Genomic DNA, 19,432 nt, shown 5'->3' on the forward strand with positions numbered 1-19,432 from the left:
CATGGCTATCAGCTGAGTTATACAACGACATGGAATTGGTTCACAATCACTGCTGACTAATAAACTGAACAAATATTTCGCCATCAATCAAAACACGACTACATAAATATGGTTATCTGGGGTATAGTTTATATAATACATCAAAATGCTGTTTCACTCTTGTTTTCATGTTTATTACCTGCTGTCACCCAAACAGCAGACGAAATTAAATCGGCACGCGTGTGTGATGGAAACCATGGAAACCAGCTGATTGGCTTTTAGAAAATCTGAGAAAGATTTCATCAAAACAAAATGGCGTCGTCCTTAAATGGGTCGACCATTTCGTATTTGATTTAGATAAGACACACTCTGCTGCTGAGGATAAATGTTGATGGAGTGGAAAACGGGTTGATTGTGGTGCCTCTCAAGACGCTGAGGCTAATGGAGGGAAAAAGTTATTAAAGCCGAGAGTGGGGGCGAATAATGATGCTCTTCACTTGACGCCATTTTTTCTTAAAGGTAATTTAGATAGAAAGCTGCCGGGTCCCGAACATCACGAAGAACAAGTGAGGACACGTCATGTGTCTTTCTCTCACGCCGCTCTCTTTTTTTTACAGTTTTAAATGATAGTCATCATCTGTTATCCATTTAAGGATTCCCTTTTTCTCTTAAAAAATAAATAAAAGAGGTTTTTGTCACAGTGTAGTGGAAATTTCGGCCGTGCAACATCTTCTTCTAGTCCTTGACGTTAGTGATGGATTCTTTGCCCCCCTTGAGGTCCATTCATTCATCCATCATTGAAGGAAGAAAAAGGAAAAACAAAATATTTTCTTCTTCAATGGGAAAATGTATGTTTGGTATTATCCAATTGATGGCGCGCCTACATCCGCCCAAATACAACACAAACACGACCCAAAACTTTGCGTCTAGTTTCTATAGTGTAGATTTAATAAAGGTGTTGGGTATATTTTCTCTTTTACAAATAATGAAATATTGATTGGCAAATATAGACAAGGAATCAACACAATTTAAGTCATCTGCAAATAATTAAATTTAGAAATTGTGCGGAATTGTGACGTCATTTTTTAAAATCGGCCGGATGTTATGTAGATCCATCACACGTTGAATGGATGAAATGTGAACTCTAGACGACATTTACTGGATAAATTATACACGGCGTGCGAATGTTTTGGATAATTATGAATGTTGAATGGTCTCGTTTTTGTTGTTGAGTCACCACCGGCGGGAGGCCAAAGGTGTCCGAGAGCGGTCGTGAGTGTTGTTGTTGTTGTTGCGGTTTTCTCTCCCAAGTGCTGCCAAAATGTTTGCTGGAAAAGAGAAAAAATAAAACAACGAGTTGTGCATAGGAAATGCGTGTCAAGGCTAGAAAACATTTTGACGTGTCGGTTGTTTGCGGGGAACAACATAACGTGAAACGTGAAACAGCAGACGATATTCTTCGTGTGAGACTACCGGCGGGACAATAATCATTTATATCCCGCATTTGATTCAAACGTCTAAAAACCTAAAAACAGGAGCTCGAATCAATAATTATTCATGGCATTTAAGTAGCCCGGATTATAGTTTAATATACGAAAAGGAGCGCTGGGGGATTATTTTGGGTGGAGTCGACATCATTATAGGATTATTATTATTTGGTAAATGTTTAAGGAAATAAAATAAACACTTACGAGACGACAGAGGGGGGGATTATAACATATAAAATCCCATCAAGTTGTTTCTATAATATATTTTGGAATTTTATACCAGCACCCGGAGGCATATCCAACTTTCGCTCTTATATTTTTCTCCCAACTGCTGCTGCTGTTTTATATCGCAGCAATTATGCAAGATCGAACAACACACCGAACGTTTAAAAAACAAGAAAAAAAAAGAGTAAGAGAAAAATTCCCGGTCGTCTATGATGGCGCCATAAAACCAACATTTCAAAAAATTTAAAATGCAATTTTTAAAAAATTCAATAACTCGGCTCCTAATTGGAATAAAACCATTTAATTAACACGTAAATTTTCTTTGTGAAAAGCTCTACACGATCCTGATTGAATTTAGCAGGATTGATGGATTTTGACAGGTTGCAAAGGCCAAAAACGAATCAGATGGGCAGCAGCTCTCTCTCTCCCCTCGCGTCCGTTTGATGTTGAACAGAAACTTTCGCTTGCCCGGCCATGCAGATTTAGTCCAACGATTGTATAGTTAACTCTGTGTATTTTCATCCAACTAATATTATTAGAATTAAAATAGATATGAATTATTTCTCGTCCAGGATGCCCATGTTCTGGCCCAGTCGCTGGAAATTGTAAATGACCTCCTCCTGGACGAGATTGAACGACATGGCGATCATGGCCAGGCCGACGACCAGGTAAACGATACAGGCCACCAATTTGGTTTCGCCCTGTTCCAGGACTTTGGAGCCGGGCACCAGATCGCCGAATCCGATGGTCGACAAGGTGATGAAACTGAAATAAGCCCCGTCCAGGTAGGACCATTCTTCCCAGGCGGAGAAGACGGCCGCTCCGATGCAGATGTAACCCACTAGAAAGGCCAGCACCACAGAGACGGGCACCCGTTGCTGCTGTTGTTGCTGGCCTTTAGCATTAACGACTGTCGGACCAGCGGTGCCGTGTTGATTCACTTTAGCCGATTCTATTATTCCATCTGCTGATGCTGGAACGATGCCCAGCATCGATTTTATGTCGGTCGTTTGCACAGCAGGTGGTGCTGCTGCTGGTGAATCACACTGCATCACTTGGTGGCGTTGCTGCTGGCCTTGGCCGCCGTCCGGCTCCTCCGCTGATGGCCAGCCAACATCAAGGTGTGGCTTAGGAGCAGCTCCTTGATCATCAGCTTTCGAGTCGTAACGCGAACAATCGGCCAATAAGATTCGAGCCTTGTCGTTCAACCTGTCGCTCCCGCAGTAATTCAAGCCGGAGATGACCACCCGCTGTTGTTGTTGTTGGGTCCGGCTGATTAGCCCAGCATCGCAGTTGATGACAATGTCGTAGTCCCGTTCGGCTAATTGAGCCAAATCTTCGGCCGTCATCCCGTCATTGTCCGTTGTCACTTTCTCCCGTTTAACCTGCTGGACAACCGGTTGCGCTTTGATTGGCTGTTGTTTGTTGTTGTTGTTGGTCGGTGGATTGGACGAGAGGACGTGACCGGGTTGGGTCAGCGTTTTCAATTGTTGTTGGTGATGTTGTCTCCTCCTCTGTCGCCTGTAGTTGCTGTTGTTGCAACAACACTTTTGACTGGAACACCAGAAACAGCAGTAGAGTTTACCAAAGGCGAACTGGAAACTGCTGGCCATGAAGGAGCCCAAATTGGATAGACACAGGAGCATCAATGGGATTCCTGCACATGTCAATATTATAAATGAAATGATTTTAACATCAAGTTGAATATAAAGAAACCAGAAACGTAGGACAACAATACAAAATGTAAATGAAACAAGAGCCTCGGCCAGCAGCAACGTTCTCATTCCTGCGCCATCAGCCAAAGGAAACGAAATTTCCGGTTGAAATCGGAAACCCTTTTTGTTTGTTACGAGACTCTTATACTTACAGTATACCGGCCCCTTTTTCTTGCCTCGGGGGCATTTGTTTAAGAATGTAAAATTATTGATACATCACAAACAAGAGCCAAGCAAAGACGAGAGTCGTTTTGCTCATAAACAATACAACTTCTTTATATTTATATTCTTTTTCTTATTGTGAAAGTCAATAAATAATGAGCGGAAATTGTCTAAACACGGGCCGTGAACGTGTGGGGGCGTGACCATTTTGCAATCACGACGTGTAAACATTCCCCCTCCTTATATTTTCCCCCGTTTGTGTGTTACCTATATAGACGAGAGCTTATGAATATTAGCCTATACTTATAATAGATCATCACATAGAGATAAAATATAAGCGTCTAATAAATTAACACGTCCTATGGATGCTGATTAGAGTGACGTCATAACCTTGTCCCCGTTCCGCTCCCAATTTCTTTTTCTGGAACTTGCAGCAACGAGCACAACAGTCGTGCTCTTGTATAATATCTTTTTTGTATATCTGATATCTTTTAAATGATATTCCATGTCGTGTATCGATACAAAGGCAATTCGATTCGCCGTTGAATTATTTTAAAACAAACATATATATTTCCCGCCAAATTTTTTTAAATTTTAAATGCTGGTGTATCATCAATCAGCCTGCAATTTATACTTTTTATTAAAAATTAAATATGCGAAATTCAAAAATAGTTGGCGCCATTATTTATATGCTTATCAGATAGTTGTTGCTGTCTGATTTATATCTCTAAACAGATGTGCAGGTTCACACGGAACGATATTTGCAGCTGAAAAGGGCGTTGGCTGATGCTGTGCACTTTGATACACACACACAATGTCTGACCTGACGATGGCGCAATGGAAAATGTTTTGTCTTACCAATCAGGGCGTAGATGATAGTCACCACTTTGCCGGGGCCCGTCTTCGGAGCTAAATTGCCATAACCTGAATACATAGAAAACATGCAATCGCATTAGGAAATGGAATATACTACATGAAATGATGAAATTAAAACCAGTTTAGCTCTTTAACAAAAAAAAAGAAATATAATTATATCGATTTTTAGAATTTTATTCTCGTTGTGAAATGATTACAGACCGCCAGCAAAGGGGAAATTTCTTGCCATTCGTCAAATATTTTCTTTGAAATTATAAAACGGTAAAAAAACCGGTTGCGCAATCTCAATACTTTCTACGGTGAGGTTTATTAAAGAAAAATGGCCATTCTTTTTATATAATAATAATATTTCCATCAAAAGAGTAGCAGCAGCTACTGGTCGAACTGGAAATTTTCTTCTCACGATTTTCTTTTTCGATATGTTTACAGTAGTATATTAGCGCGTTTTATATTGCTCCTGACAGAGTTGGCTATAGTGCCAATAAACATCACGTCACAAAAAGAAGAGGGAAATATAAATAAACAATGAAAAAACAAAAATGTAAAATAACTACGTGCAGACGCGTTAGCCCATTATTCATTTTCAATATACCCAAAATATTTTTAAATAGTGTTGATTCAAATATGCCCTTTTTTTTATTTTTTGGCGCAATTTAATTTATTGACACACGGCCATTAATTTTTCATTTAAATCTTTAAGAAAAAAAAAATAGCCCGACGTGATTTATCGACCCGACGCGGACGATTTCAAAAAGTTAAAAATAAAATCACCGCACCCAAAAATAGAATCAAATATAAGGAATCGATTGACGTAATCAAAAATGGTAAGAAAATTTAAAAAAAAGGGGACGACTGCGCCGATGGTCGAGCATAGCACTCATGCAGAGCAGGGTCGCCCGTCTACATATACGTGCGTGTATATTTACATAACATCTCGTCGGGAAAGAAAAGAGAAAATGGTGCTGCTGCTGTCAGAGGCCACAGACTGCACGCTGGGCTGCTGCGTGGGCGGTTATTATTTTTCTTTATATTTTAAATAAAATCTAGTCTAAATCATTTGTCTAAAATCTACAACGCTTCCAGCTGTGAATTTTTATTCATTTAATTAAAATAAATAAAAACATTTAATTATTTAATTTCTTGATTTAAAAATGTAGTCTAAATAATTGTCTGTGCTATTCACATGACAAAATCTAAAAAGCTGGCAGCTGCTGGGAACGGCTGTGAACTTTTATTTGAGCGCACTATTATATTTTTAATTAAATTTAATTTTAAAATTGAGCTAATGAGCTGACCTATGGTGGTGATGACGGTGATGGAATAAAGTAGCGATCCGCTGACGGACCATTGCCGTTCGGCGTCGTCCACTTCTTTACCGTCGTATCCCTCCACTTTGGTGGCCTTGACCACTTGAGTTTCAAACGCTTAGACAAAATGGATTTCAATTGATAGATTCAATTCAATATTAGACATGGAATAAATTTGTTTGTTTGCATTTTACCTTTGAGAAGAGCGCCGGCTTTGATGGCCCATAATTCATCGGAATTGTTGTCAAACTGCTGCCGATTGAGTCGATTCAAATCGTCGAGACAGTCGAGTCGAATCTGCAGGATCTTGCGACGCGGTTCGATTTCCTGATCGGCTTCCAGCCACTCGAAAAGGACGGCCCCGGCGGCCGAATAGGCCACCACCAACCCAATGAGACCCACCTGAGAGAAGAGGAAGGTCAACGAAATGCGCAAACATTTGCGGTAACGTTCCTCCAATGAACTTTGGCGCAAACGAGACGATCCCATGTCGTGCTCAACCGCTTCCCGGCCGAATATACAACTGAGAACCCCGAGAAAAAACAGCAGAAATGACCGCACACCATTTTTATTTTTGATTTAAAATAACACAGAAAATAAAAGATTCTTCTCCTGGGGGCCTAGCAAAAATGGCGCAGTCGCAGAAGATAAGAAGAAGAAGCGAAAATATATGCGCAGGGAGAGAGATGAGAGATATAACCAAAACAGAAAAATAAGATAAACAGCTGCTGCTGTCCTTCTTCTTCTTCTCCTATACGCGACTTTTTGGGCATGACGTCGATGATGACTAAAATAAACTTTTTCTCTCTATTTATTTTGGGTGCGGAATATATAGTAGATATTCCGAATGAATATTCCAAGCAGATGCTGTATGGACTTGAGATTTAATTGTATTTAATATCAATGGCCATGCAAATTCATTTCTACATGCCAGTTGGGTATACGAAGGTCACCAAATGTTTAACTGCGACAATATTTATTGTTAAATTAGTACACCCCAGAAAGGAGTGAATAACCCCTCGTGTTGCCGCTCATTTTATGGTACATCATAACACAATTTTAATGTTTTTAGGCCATTAAATAAACGCATATTTTATTTTAATCATCTGAAAGTCAATTAACCATGAAATATAATCATTAAATTCAAATTTGAATTTTAAAAAGTTTAGCATTTGCAAGGATTTGAACCATACGCCTAGGTAAATTTTATAGCTCGATCGGATAAAAAAGTCCACAATTTTAACAATAAACAAATAAAAATTAATAGACTAATTATTAGATAAATCGACTTATTTATCCTAACTCTTTTCCTAACTACACAAGAACAAAAGCTCTATTTTCAACACAAGAAGTGCAAAACATAGAATGTATAACTAGTCAACAATCTATAATATATTTGTCATCGTGTGGCTGAGTGGGTTAAGGCGCCAAAAAAATACGAAAGGGTTCCCTCCGAGAAGGATGTCTATGTTTACGTAGGACCGAACCGGGGTCTAGCGATGGCGATTCAGTTAAGCGTATAATTCGAGCTCGGGCATGTATTGTATATTTGTCCGATGCATCTTAACAGGAATTCAGGAATTGGTGAACCGGTGAACCTAGTTAGCACACGATATCTTTTTGATAATCCAATATCAACGTCCGATTTGGAATATCATTTTTACGTGATAAATAATTTTTCGCAATTTTATTACAAACCTAATAGACTTTACATACGTGCGTATGTAGCCTATAGTAGGACCCATGATCAAACGGCCGATATTCACGGCAATCCATCACAGTTGATTGAGAGTCTTAGAGTCAAGTGCAACAATTTCTCCTGGAAATATTTCGATTAAAAGTCTAGCAACTTTTAGATAGGCCTATCCAATGTCCTTTTGACACGCCATCCATCAAAACCTCGTCTTGTCATTTAAAAAAATATAAATTCAAACGATTCGATCCCGCTGATTTATTTAGGTTTTTATTGTTCAACATTTCGTCAATTTTTTAAAAATTATTTCTCGATTGTGGACGAATAAATTTCATGTTTGATTCGGTTGCGTGTGATGATATCAAGTCGACGGGCAGTCGGGGGATTTCCTTTTTTTGTTGGTCCTTTGTCTTATTCTAATTAACATCACACGCTGGGGGATGCGATGATGATGAATCAGCGGAAAACAACAGCAATAACCAGCCAAAAGGGAAAAGAAAAACATTTAACGCGCAACTGCTGTGATTATTATAACGAGAAAAGTCCTTGAAAGGCGACGCCGTGACTCACAACCACCGCCGCGGATATTCCCGCGCGGGCGTCACCTTTTTTGGGCTATTTAATCACCTATTATCATATGACATTTAATAAGCAACGCCATCTAGTGATCGTGACGGAAAGAAATCGAAATTTTTGAGGTTAATTTCATTCACGTTTTTTTTCAAAAGTTCATCTATTAATAACTATTGTCTTTTTCTTTCTCTCTCTGCTGTAAAAAAGAAACCAAACCCCCCGCTGCTTTTTCTTTCGCACGGAATTGGGTGATATCCATCAACTGTTGGGTTAGTTAGTCGAGAACCGCTTGTCGAACAAAGGATTGGCCCTACATTGGGTGTCAAGCGTAATAACAATATAGTTGTGCTATCGGCCGCTGTGGTGCGCATTGGTGTAAACTGCGCACGACTTTTGGCTCGACTATTACTATTTCATTGACAGCGACTCTTAGTCTGTGGTAAAGGCATGGTGCAATTGGTGCACGGTGCAGATTGTGGAAAGCATGCCAAAAGTCCGAAACCCTGAAAGCTTGTTATAAACGTAAGGTATTATTATAGTATTTGACCATTCTTACTTCAACATATCAGTTTATTTGGATTTGAAAATAGAAGAAAATGTTATCTCCGGATCCGGTAAGACGTGAGCTGATAGAAAGCGATTGTAAAACGGAATATGTACCTTTTGGGACCACACGAGTTCGAAACGTTCTCAAGGATTTCTGTTTTGAAGGGAATATTAGCGACGTGGATGATAAAGTGATTAAGGTATTTGCTCGCAACTATTGTTGAATATTTGATATATTTATTGTTAAATATGACTATGTATTGTTGAAGCAATCACCCATTTACTCTCGATGTTTTTCATTCCTAAGGTTCTTCTATTGGGTTGTGATGATCTAAGAAATACCTTTCAAGCAACAACTTCCAAGAATCCTCAAAATTTAGAGATTCATCTCAATGATTTAAGTCCTTCTGTCTTGGCTCGAAATATCATAATTTTGAAAATTGTGTCAGCAAGTGATTTCAATCCTGACAATGATGAAGATTTTGGTTTTCTGTGGGATGTGTGGTACAATATGGATTGGTCAGAAGAAACCAGGAAGAGGTTTCTTTCTGTTGTGAAGGAGTTGACGAATGAGAAATTACCAGATAACGTCTCAATTCCAAACAAAAGTCACCTTGAAGAATTGAAGAGTCTGTGGAGTAACTGGCATTCTGTTTCCTCTAAAAACAAAACCGACTCTCAATCACTTTTGAGAAAAGTCTGGGGACAAAGGTAACTTTGGCTGTAATTAAATAGTTTTATAATAATAGTGGTTCAGACTAATTCTTCCATATTTATTTAATAGGAATCAATGCTTGTTGGACTTGATGGTTTTCATGTATCCAGGACATTTACAAGAGAAAGCACGACTAAGCAATGCTGATCTCTTCACTGCCTCATTAAAAGAACTGGTTAAGCAGTTTCAAAGTCGTGAAGGGTTCATAGGATTGGCACCTTGTGTTCGTAAAAAGATCTACGATGAATTGCTCAAATGCTACAGAAACGGCATCACTCGCCGTCAAAATGACGAAAAACCAGTGTGCGTCAATCCAACTTTGCTGAATCCCAAGACCCATGATTGGAAAATCTTCTGCTTTTTTACTCCGTTTGATGGTTATATGCCGATGGAAAAAGGAGAGCTGATTACTTCAGTTGAACAAATCATGACCCACTCCTGCTCCGAAATACTCAAGAGATTGGTGTCTTCCTATCGCAGCCGGATTCGAATAGTCAAAATCGTTTTTCACTTAGAAGAAGCCATAAAACATTGCTACTCAGACGCAAACAAGTTTGACGTCATCGACTGCTCTAATTTCGTGAGTCGTGTTGGGTTAGCCAATTTAGTTGTTGCATGCTGCCAAAAGTTGTCGGATAACCCAAATGCAGTTTTTTATACCGAAATAATGACTGACAGTCAACATTCGGCCAACACCATCGTCGAGACATCCCTTTGTGCTCCATTGAGTATGATTCCGACTATTTACGGGTTGAGATTGGCTGATCATGTTGAATTAAGGGATTCTGCCGTAGATTACTTGCGTTGCAATGCCCTTCGAAGAAGATACCCAGTGATTCTCTGCTGGCAGAAAGTACCAAACTTTCAGAACATCAAATTGGTCCCTTCACCTGATTTAAATCGATGCCTAACAAAGTTGGCCAAACTTTGCCATCAAACAACATTACCAAATCCTGTATCTATGGTGAAGAAATGTAGAGGAGGTGAAATCTACTACACTCCTCTAACATTCAACTACATTTTGGATTCAATGATTAAGCGACTGGGACATGATTGTTGGTTACCAGACCTACTTGACATCGCTCCCCAATTCAGACTGGCAAGAAAAACATTGGAGGATTGGAAGAACGGGAAGGAAATGAAGAAATTTTCAGCTGATGTGCACAAAGTTAAGTCTGCTGCCAACAAAGAACGTACCCCCAAAGTTCGGCTACTTATTGTCCGTCGTGACTTACCCGATCAACATCGTGTACCCGATACTCAGTTTATCGACAATTTTGAACTTGATTTCCATCATACTTCAAAAGGAGAAGCAGTGGGGATGGTGTCGTTTTTACTGCCTAGCGATCATGGTTTTGATGAAACGTACGATGCGATTGTTGTCAATGCTTTCAATGGAATGCCACTACTTGTCTTAGACCCTTTTGAATCAATGCGGGTAGAGGAATATCTTGTACCTTACCCGATTGGTCAAAGCAAGTCTCAACTTCCGCTGGATCCTAAAGGTAAAATGTACATGAAGGTCGAAAGTTGTATCGAGTCAGAAGAACAGTACACCCTAAGGATTGCAATTGAATGTGATGGAAACGTTTCAGGTGAGTAATTTTGCATTTCGATTGGTTCGTTTATGTTGCAAGTACATTAAGCTTTCCATTTTTACAGGATTGAAGATATCCACTAACGAGCAGGCCCCCTGCGAATCCTGCCATGACGTCACCGTTTCATTGACTCAACCCAGCAAAATCCAACCCTTGTCATTAACATTTCCATTTCCGATCCTTGCGAAAAATGTTCAAGCGACGCTCCATCCCAAAAGTCGACATGTCGATTTGTTGTTGAAGAAATCCCTGCTGGAGCCCTGGCCGTGCGAGTTTCACTCCAAAAAGTCAAAGTGGATAATTGGCGATTTAGTTCCCTGGAAAAACAAGCCAGTCAACTCTGAAGATGGATTCAAGAATCTGGAAGACCATCTGAGCAGTCAATTTGTATCGAAGGAAATGAGTTATGCCCATTTTCGTGATTCTAAGAGATCTGCTTTGGATAACTTACGTCTCAAGCTTGGAGTATTGATGACCAGTGATATTGAGTTTGTCAGTTACGGTCGAAATGACGATCGGTACCTACTGAAACTCCATCGGCCCCTTCTTACTTCCCCAACGGGAACCCCAATTTTGCTGATTACTGCTCTCAATGGTATCTTTTCGCGAAAACTTGGACAGAATGTTTTTACGATTAACCAAACTGTGCCAAAAGAAAAAGAAACGGAGCAGCGTAAGATTGTTGAGAAAGTTTTTCCACTTGGGACACCCAAGGACATTAAGAGGATAATGGATGCCGAGACCGAAGAAGAGTTTCAATTGTTTCGTTTTCTCCTGCGTTTGAACTCCACTAGGTAATTGACTTACTTACTTCAATTTTGTTTTTACATAACTGATTTTCTGATTTCCCGCTAACAGAATCGTGCCCAACAAATGGCAGAAGAAGAATATTCCTCTAGGAGGTAGCAGTCATTGGCTTGCTACTTTCCTTTCGCCTCTCTACCAGGATTCCGAATCGACGGAAAGCAACAAGGATGAACCAGCTGACGAGAAGTGCTGTGCCGCTTGTAAGAAAATCCCTGAGAAGTTGAAGTTTTGCAGTCGTTGCCGTTCCACTGTTTACTGCAGTGTCGAGTGTCAGCATTCTCATTGGCCAATGCACAAACTCATTTGCAAGAAATTGTAATTTGGTCGAAACTTATCGCAACTTAATCCGTGAGTTATTGATTAGCCTGAAATTTAAAATCAAATTCTTAAAAGTTAATTGAGTTATTTTTTTTTGTAATTCGGTTGATTTGTAGGATGGCTTTAGTTCACGGAAAACTCTTTAGAAGTCTTGATGCATAGTTGAAACGTTTTTGTATTGAATAACCAAGATTACACTTTTTATTACATCTACTTCAAAAAATTTTAAGTATTGGACTTGTAAAAACTGCAGAAGATGCAAAATGCCCTCTAAATTTGCCGGGAGTTGGTGAACAGGTCAATGACTACTTCGATTGATCAAGACATTTGTTATTCTGTTTGCGCCTACGTGCTTGTCTGCAGAAATCGCTATTCTGCCATGGTACTAATGCTTAATTGCTTATCAATTATTTAATCTACACTTTGAATTTATTTCAGGTTAAGGTTAACGCTCCATGAAATTGTTTTTTACGGGGATGATTAGGTCATGAATTAACAAGCTGTCTTATTATCATGACGGACAACTGGAATGCACGATTTAATGTGGCCAATATGTTAGATTGTTTTTAATTAAAGACAACGTGTACGAGTGTTTACTGTCTGGTCATTAACAGGTGGAATGAGCCGTTGAACTCCCCCGTGGGATTAATTTAGAGCAGAGAAAATGCGACGTGGATTTGACTGGCCTTTTAAAAACGGCTGTGACTCGCATCAAATCGACTTGTTCGTCACCATTCGCCATTCATTTCGGTAAGCTAAACGAAAATTGTCTCTTTCATTTGATTAGTTGGATCGAGTAAACGGTCTATTCGGATGACACAGACCTCGCGGCCACCTCAAAGCGGCAGCTGCTGCTACAACAAAATGCCCAGAAAGAGATGTGGTAAACTTTCCAAGACCAGTCCGTCAAGTGTATCCTGGCAAAGTACACATGGGCTTCATCCCTTGTATTGGTAACTTTCAATTATTTTGCGTGAAAAAGATGAAACCGCTTTGAAATCAGGTCCCTACACTTTCAGACTGTGTTTGGCTACCTATTTGTGCAGCAAGGAAATCTACATCATGGAACGTGAATTCTACGCTGGTCTATCCATTGCCATCATGGGTGTGTATGCTGTGAAGAAACTTGGGTCTGGCCACAGCCAAATTCCTTGACGCTGAAGTACCTGTAAGGTAAATGAATGATCCTTGTTTAGCCCCACACCTGATATTTCACATGTTCCTACCAGAAATCCTACCCTGAAATGAACGCTGGGCAAGATATGGCCATTGAAGAAGCCAAAGGCTAGAATAGCGGCAGAGAAGGTTGAACAGGATCGAGCTCTTGCCATGAAGATGCTTTTTGACGCCGTTAAGAGGGAAAACGTGGCCCTTCAGCTTGAAGCTGCTTACCGCCAACAGCTCCGAAACCCCCGAAACCGTTTCTCTGCTGGGCAACCGGCAGCGATAACGGTATACAAGAAACGATTTCAACTTCAAAACATTTTTTTAAATGATTTTTGCGGTTCTGGGTTTTTGTACGTGCGTTTATATAATGGCAGGAAAACTGCGGAGAAAGCGACTGCTGTGATGGAAATCAAGTTATATGCCAGCCCTATATAAGTCCGTCGCTATCTTAGTCGTTCACTCACATCCAGTCAGAAACTAAAACAGACACCACAACCAGCACCGCACCGAGCCTTTGCAACATGAATTTTCTCACCGTAATTATAGGCCTCAAATTATAATATTCATTTTATAACCACTAAGAAATAATATTGGTCCATTTTCAATGCAGAAGAGAAATATCGCGGTGGCTGTAGCTTGCCTGGTTTTATTTCAGCTAGGCTGCAGTTACTCCAGTCCGGTTCGTTCACCTCGTACGTCTGCTTTGAAATTACGCAACATACTGGCCAACATTCAACGAATTCATCGCAGCGATCAAGATTATCACCTTTTTATTCCTAATGATGAGAATGGAGCTGATGTTGCAGTGACTCCTGGCCAATCCTTCCTACCGACGACTGCTGAGGGCGTTCTCTAAGATGAACCGGAAGCAATTGATAACACTGGCCCAATCAGAAATTATCCTGACTCACCTGACGAGACCGAGCTTCCAGCACTGCCAACAGATGTCGACAGCGGATTATGCAATTCAGATTCAGTTGAAACAGTGACGTCATCTAATTTTCAAGAGCCAATTCAAGAACCAATTCAGAAGCTGGAGGATCCTTCCTATTCCAAGTTTCTTCCAGAACAAGAGCTTCTGACTACATCTGAACTCTATCATTCACCAACTGCGGAAGCACATTCTAATCCAGCGGAACTTCCGCTAACGTATCCAATTGTACCTGTCCCGGAGGGTCCATCAGCCATAGGCCTACCCATCACCGTTGCCGATTTGCCTCTGGAGACCATCTTACCATCCACGGCAGCACTCCCAGAGAAAGAGGAAATCAGTTCCCCACCGGAAGCTCCCGATCAGTTATCAATCATTGCAGAACAAGGGAACAACGTTGGCGCTCTTCCGCTGGAGTTGGATGGCAAAACGGTCTATTCGGATGACACAGACCTCGGCCACCTCAAAGCGGCAGCTGCTGCTACAACAAAATGCCCAGAAAGAGATGTGGTAAACTTTCCAAGACCAGTCCGTCAAGCGTATCCTGGCAATGTACACATGTGCTTCATCCCTTGTATTGGTAACTTTCAATTATTTTGCATTCCTTGACGCTGAAGTTTCTGTAAGTGAAATAATTTATCGCTTTCTAGCCCCATACCTGAAATTACGCATATTCCTACTAGAAATCCGACGCCGAAATGAACGCTGGTCGAGATATGGCCATTGTAGAAGCCTAGGCCAAAATCGTGGCAGGGAAGATTGAACAGGATCGATCTCTTGCCATGAAGATGCTTTTTGACGCTGCCAAGAGGGAAAACGTTGTCCTTCAGCTTGAAGTTTGCTTACAGCGATCAGCTCGTCAGAGTTTTTTCTGAGGTATTTTCATTTTTCTTATATTTGTTTTTCATTTACTGAAATGAGAACCTCAAAAGCCCCCCAAAAATAGAAGAACATGCTGCCAAACACAAGGTTTTGGACATCATGAATCACCTGCCAGGGTGTACAATGCATATTAATGAAAGAAAAATTAGTTTTGGACACGATTAGATCAGGCAGCTTTATGCATTCTGCTGCACCTTTCCTTGTTTCAGTTGTTACTGAAAATTAACTGGGATTCCAATTCAGTCATAAATCACAATTTTTGTTTGCTTTATAGATGAACCGTATTTCTTGTCGCTATTGGTGCGATTCCCCATCCGGATGCGTGATTGGAAACTTTTAACGGAAGCAGCGGCTCACTTTGCGATGGCAGGGTTTGGTTTACCCGATGTACTCGGGTCACACGATGATTTATGCGGGCGATCTCATCCATTGAAGTACTTTTATTAGCGCATTTTATATATTTTGGCAATTTTCTAAACGTTCTTAACTTTTTGTTAGGCAAGTCCAGCTCTTACAAATTTAATGGATCGCGTGGAAGACGTATCTCAACTCTGGCTGGGTTTGAGAATCACCAAACGTATACGCCTTGCTGAAGAGCACGTCAGCTTATTGTAGGTCTCCGGAAGAACTTGGCCAAATCCTGGGAGAATGCCCCACCACTCATTCCATCGTGCTACGCCAACGCTCACAGTTTATTGCTTGCGCCGGCCGAAGAGCTCGCAGATCTCTGGGGCGAACAGCACACGCGGAGTGGAGACGAACCCTGTCAATCACGTGTGTGATTACGTAAGTAGTATGACGCCACCATGTTTCAAAAAAAGTTAGACAGAAATTACTTTCCACTGCTATTTTGTTTGACTTTTATCACTGTTTTGGTGTTTTAGATCTTTCTCAGGTTTGGACACACACCCTAGTCCATGTTTCAAGTTACATAGAAATTCAATCAACCCCTGTATACAAGTGATAATAATAATCATAACCACAACAACAACAGCCACAGAACATTAAACAAGTTTTTTTCAGGCTGTCGTCTGCTTACTTCCAGTTGTTTCCAGAACTCGAGAACGAAAATGAAAATGCCTGCTCTCCACATTTGACTGTAAAGTCAACGTCCTGGAGTGCCTGCCGTCGTGGACGCGTTTACCTGCCCTTCATGGAAAAATTGTCAGGATTCCGGAATCATTTGCAGTTTCAAATTCCAGGTAAGGAATATTTCGGCTTCATGCCATTATCAGTCTTTATTATTTGTCTTTTGATTATCGGCCATTTGTTTTGATGTTTTCGTATTGGGGCGTTTTTGTGAATGGGAGGGGGGGGGCTAGTTTCTTTGTTCAAGTTTATGCAATCCGGATGAGAATTTTACTCACCCAACCCTTACCATTTTATGCAATCTGGACTCACCCAACCTTATCTTGACCCATCCTCCTACCTACTACACTCTACTACACCGTTTCATCTACTCCGCCTTTGCTCCGTTGCTCTTTTGTTTTTTCAACGGCTGGATTGAATTCCGCCCTGGAATGGTGGAAAATAGGGTGGGAATAGCCAATTGGGTCTCGAGGGAATTTTATTTTTCTAATGCAATTAAAGAATTAATGTATTTACAAATATGCGAAACGCGGTATAAAACTATCGATGCAATTGTTGTTCTCTTCATCATCACCAAGTTATAAAACCGCCTAATAATAGTGAGAGGGATGCCAATCTTCTTGAACGCGTTCATCGGCATCTAGCGATGCCCGTTGCTCAGTTGATGGCTGGCGGAGTTGGTGGATGAAGAGTATAACGTCTCTTTGGAATTGAGACCTTAATTATATTCCTTATATAACTATAACTATTCGGCATTGTTTAAAACATGTACATACTGACGATTCAGCTGTAGATCATTCTTATATTTCAGCTTTCAAGGAGGCCCAATTTAACAGTCGTATCACTTTATTTTTTATTTGGAAAAATCCCTATTTTTTCGTAGACTCACTATTTTTCTTTTGGCGGGCTTTTGGTTTTTTTTTTTTTGTGATGCGTAAATAATTAGCAGATAGAAAGTTTGGTTACTAGATGGCACAGCTTAGTCGTCTGGACTGTCACTCAGACAACGAGCCTCGTGTGTCGTGTCTACGCCCCTTTTTACGTCGTCTGCCAAAGAAGTTTTCCAACAAGAATGTAAATTAACTACTGTTTAACAAATAACGGAGAAGAATGGAACACAAGTCTTCCATAAACAAAAACAGGTATTAATTCAAATGATAAATTGTTACGTTTAGTGTTATCTCATAAACGTCTTGGTCAGAAAAGCAGTCATCCCTTCACATACGAAATCTTCTTAGTCCGAGGTAGAATATTACCTGGAATTCACGAAAAAAAGTTATAACATCTGTGACAACAAACGTGATCACTTATTATTTCTCATGAAATATCAAAGAAATTTAGAAACTCTAGGTAAAACGTCTAGGTGTTACCTAAACAAAAAAGTGGATCTTGTGATTTCATAACTTTTAAAAAGTAAACCCTGAAGACGCAGTCATATTCAATCCACAACGCTAAAACAGAATTTCCTTGCTCTTTTTAGTGATCATGGGGATAAATAACGTCTTTAGCTTGTTGAAACCGGATCTTTGAAAGTTCTTTCATTATTTGATAAAGAATATCTCAACTTTACTTGATATTAGGTCATGCAAATAGAGTAAGCATTTGTTTGTTCCATTTTAAAGACACTTAAAATTACTAAAGTGTTAGGCGTGTTTTGTGTAGGCTTATTAGGCTTATAGTTGGATTCTTTTTTTATCCTTCAACGTTTTTAGTTTACATTGTAGATCAGAATTTTTTATTAACTGATGAATGATAATGCCACTTACTTTACCATAACTGTTTTTGATATTTTTACACTAGATATGGAGAGCTTCCAGCAAACTTTGCATCATCGTTCCTCTTCTGTCCTCGCGTACGTCTATGTGAGCGCAAAGGTATCCATGGGGACGTCGTATATATTCCGCTTCCACCTCCAGAAGTCACCACTGCTACCCTAATCATTCATTTGGCCATCAAGTTAATAATAAGGTAAAACTGAACCTTTATAGTCTTTAGCCCTCTTTAGCCTTTTTTTGCAGTTTAAATCTATTCTGGACTTGGGCTGTTCGTCGTTTTAGTCTCTTGACTCTTGGATTGTTATGCTGAGAATCCAGTTTTTGTTATTACTCATTTCCCTTTTGTCCGTTGGGATTTTCGTTGTTTGGTGCCGGCATTGGCGGCTTCTACGATCCAGGGCTCTGGGTTCGCATTTTTAGGTCCCTGTTTTTGACGTTTGGTGAAACCTCTTTGGGTCGGCGTAGATGGCCTTCGTCCCATCTACGAATTACAATTTAGATTAACCAATCCTGCAATCCAAAGTTAATTTCGCCGTTGGTCTGCACTCTGCAGAAGCAATGTCATTTTTGTATGGCTGCCTTTGAGTGTTTCCCCTGGTTTTAGCCACTGACTGACCGTTCGGTGTAGGATTCCTTTTAAAAAAATTTTAAACGCTTGAATTTGAATGTAATCTCGCATTCAGGCAACGAACAGTTGAATTGCGCGAAGGCCAAAAAGTTGAAAAACTCGTTTGCCGATGTAATAATTCGTTTAATGATAATAACCAGTGAACAAATTGAAAGTGAGGATCGGGTATTCACTGAAGCTTGATATTTTTTTTTCTTTTTGAAGTGTGGGATGTGAGCTGTGGTCGTTCGTCTCTTTGTTAGTTCCACCTATTTAGCGTGAGCTTGCGTGAACAATCAGCCTGGGAAAAGATTTCGAACCACTCCCGTATACGATGAAGATTGGATTGTTTTATCCTCCAGTCTTTTCGCTTAAATTACTAAGGTGCTGAGAACAGAATCAACCAGGGTCCAGCAATCACGAGGACCTTACTCACTAAGACATCCCTCTCCCATCAATGTTAGAGTGGGGTTGGGGCTTCTTTGCCCCAACCCTTTCTTTGCCCCCTTGCCTTTTTTTCTTTTCTCCTAATCCTTGTAAGTATTCATGTATTTCAATCTTGATCTATGGTTTAAGAATTTGTCTCTTCTTTGTTATTGACATTTTTTCTTTGCTGTATTTTATTGCAGGTTTGGCAACTGCTTGGTCTAAATGGTGCTGCTGTTCATCCATGGGTGAAGATACATAGTAGCCTGCACTTAATTTTTACTATCATGTGTGAATTGTTCATCGATGTTTGAAGTTGAGGGTTTTTTATGAAGTCTGAAGAGTGTCTGAAGATATTTTGTAGTCAGCCCTTGACCAAAGAAGGGAATTCAACATTATCGATAATCAGATTTAAATTATGTAGCAGTTCTAACTTGAGCTGTGCTATCTTTGTTACCTGCAATTTGTCGCAATGGTATTTTTATTTGTATCAGTAGTAATGAAATATACAAACTAAGTTGATACTAGAATTGTGTATTTTGTCCCACCTCCAC

At 40.1% G+C, this 19,432-nt stretch overlaps 3 protein-coding genes and 1 long non-coding RNA gene across 5 annotated transcripts; 3 read left to right on the plus strand and 1 right to left on the minus strand.

Moving 5' to 3' along the window:
- Positions 1-2,188: 2,188 nt before the first annotated feature.
- LOC124313010 (TWiK family of potassium channels protein 18-like) lies at positions 2,189-6,297 on the minus strand. Its single transcript, XM_046777670.1, has 4 exons — positions 5,946-6,297; positions 5,740-5,868; positions 4,427-4,492; positions 2,189-3,348 (listed from the first exon to the last, which is right to left on the minus strand). The coding sequence occupies exons 1-4, from the start codon at positions 6,238-6,240 to the stop codon at positions 2,249-2,251; spliced, it is 1,590 nt and encodes a 529-aa protein (XP_046633626.1). The 5' UTR covers positions 6,241-6,297; the 3' UTR covers positions 2,189-2,248.
- Positions 6,298-8,396: 2,099 nt separating this feature from the next.
- Positions 8,397-12,214, plus strand: LOC124312841. 2 transcript variants are annotated; one of them, XM_046777339.1, is made up of 8 exons: positions 8,397-8,539; positions 8,608-8,763; positions 8,871-9,274; positions 9,348-10,873; positions 10,941-11,471; positions 11,523-11,670; positions 11,735-12,031; positions 12,118-12,214. In XM_046777339.1, exons 2-7 carry the CDS (start codon positions 8,614-8,616, stop codon positions 12,000-12,002), a joined length of 3,027 nt encoding a protein of 1,008 aa, XP_046633295.1. In that variant the 5' UTR covers positions 8,397-8,539; positions 8,608-8,613; the 3' UTR covers positions 12,003-12,031; positions 12,118-12,214. The 2 variants fall into 2 exon arrangements, with proteins under 2 accessions (XP_046633295.1, XP_046633294.1); XM_046777338.1 differs by having other exon boundaries at positions 10,941-11,670.
- Positions 12,215-12,292: 78 nt separating this feature from the next.
- LOC124313720 (ATP synthase subunit b, mitochondrial-like) lies at positions 12,293-14,508 on the plus strand. The gene is made up of 6 exons (XM_046778534.1): positions 12,293-12,751; positions 12,824-12,954; positions 13,005-13,147; positions 13,262-13,453; positions 13,543-13,704; positions 13,779-14,508. The coding sequence occupies exons 1-5, from the start codon at positions 12,666-12,668 to the stop codon at positions 13,618-13,620; spliced, it is 630 nt and encodes a 209-aa protein (XP_046634490.1). The 5' UTR covers positions 12,293-12,665; the 3' UTR covers positions 13,621-13,704; positions 13,779-14,508.
- A 9-nt stretch (positions 14,509-14,517) lies between these two features.
- LOC124313601 lies at positions 14,518-19,400 on the plus strand. Its single transcript, XR_006910865.1, has 9 exons — positions 14,518-14,679; positions 14,750-14,975; positions 15,256-15,415; positions 15,480-15,767; positions 15,866-15,941; positions 16,005-16,183; positions 17,040-17,212; positions 17,871-18,038; positions 19,082-19,400. It is a non-coding gene; the product is annotated as an uncharacterized LOC124313601 (long non-coding RNA).
- Positions 19,401-19,432: the final 32 nt, after the last annotated feature.

Source organism: Daphnia pulicaria, chromosome 9 (assembly GCF_021234035.1).
Source record: "Daphnia pulicaria isolate SC F1-1A chromosome 9, SC_F0-13Bv2, whole genome shotgun sequence".
Classification (NCBI taxonomy): domain Eukaryota; kingdom Metazoa; phylum Arthropoda; class Branchiopoda; order Diplostraca; family Daphniidae; genus Daphnia; species Daphnia pulicaria.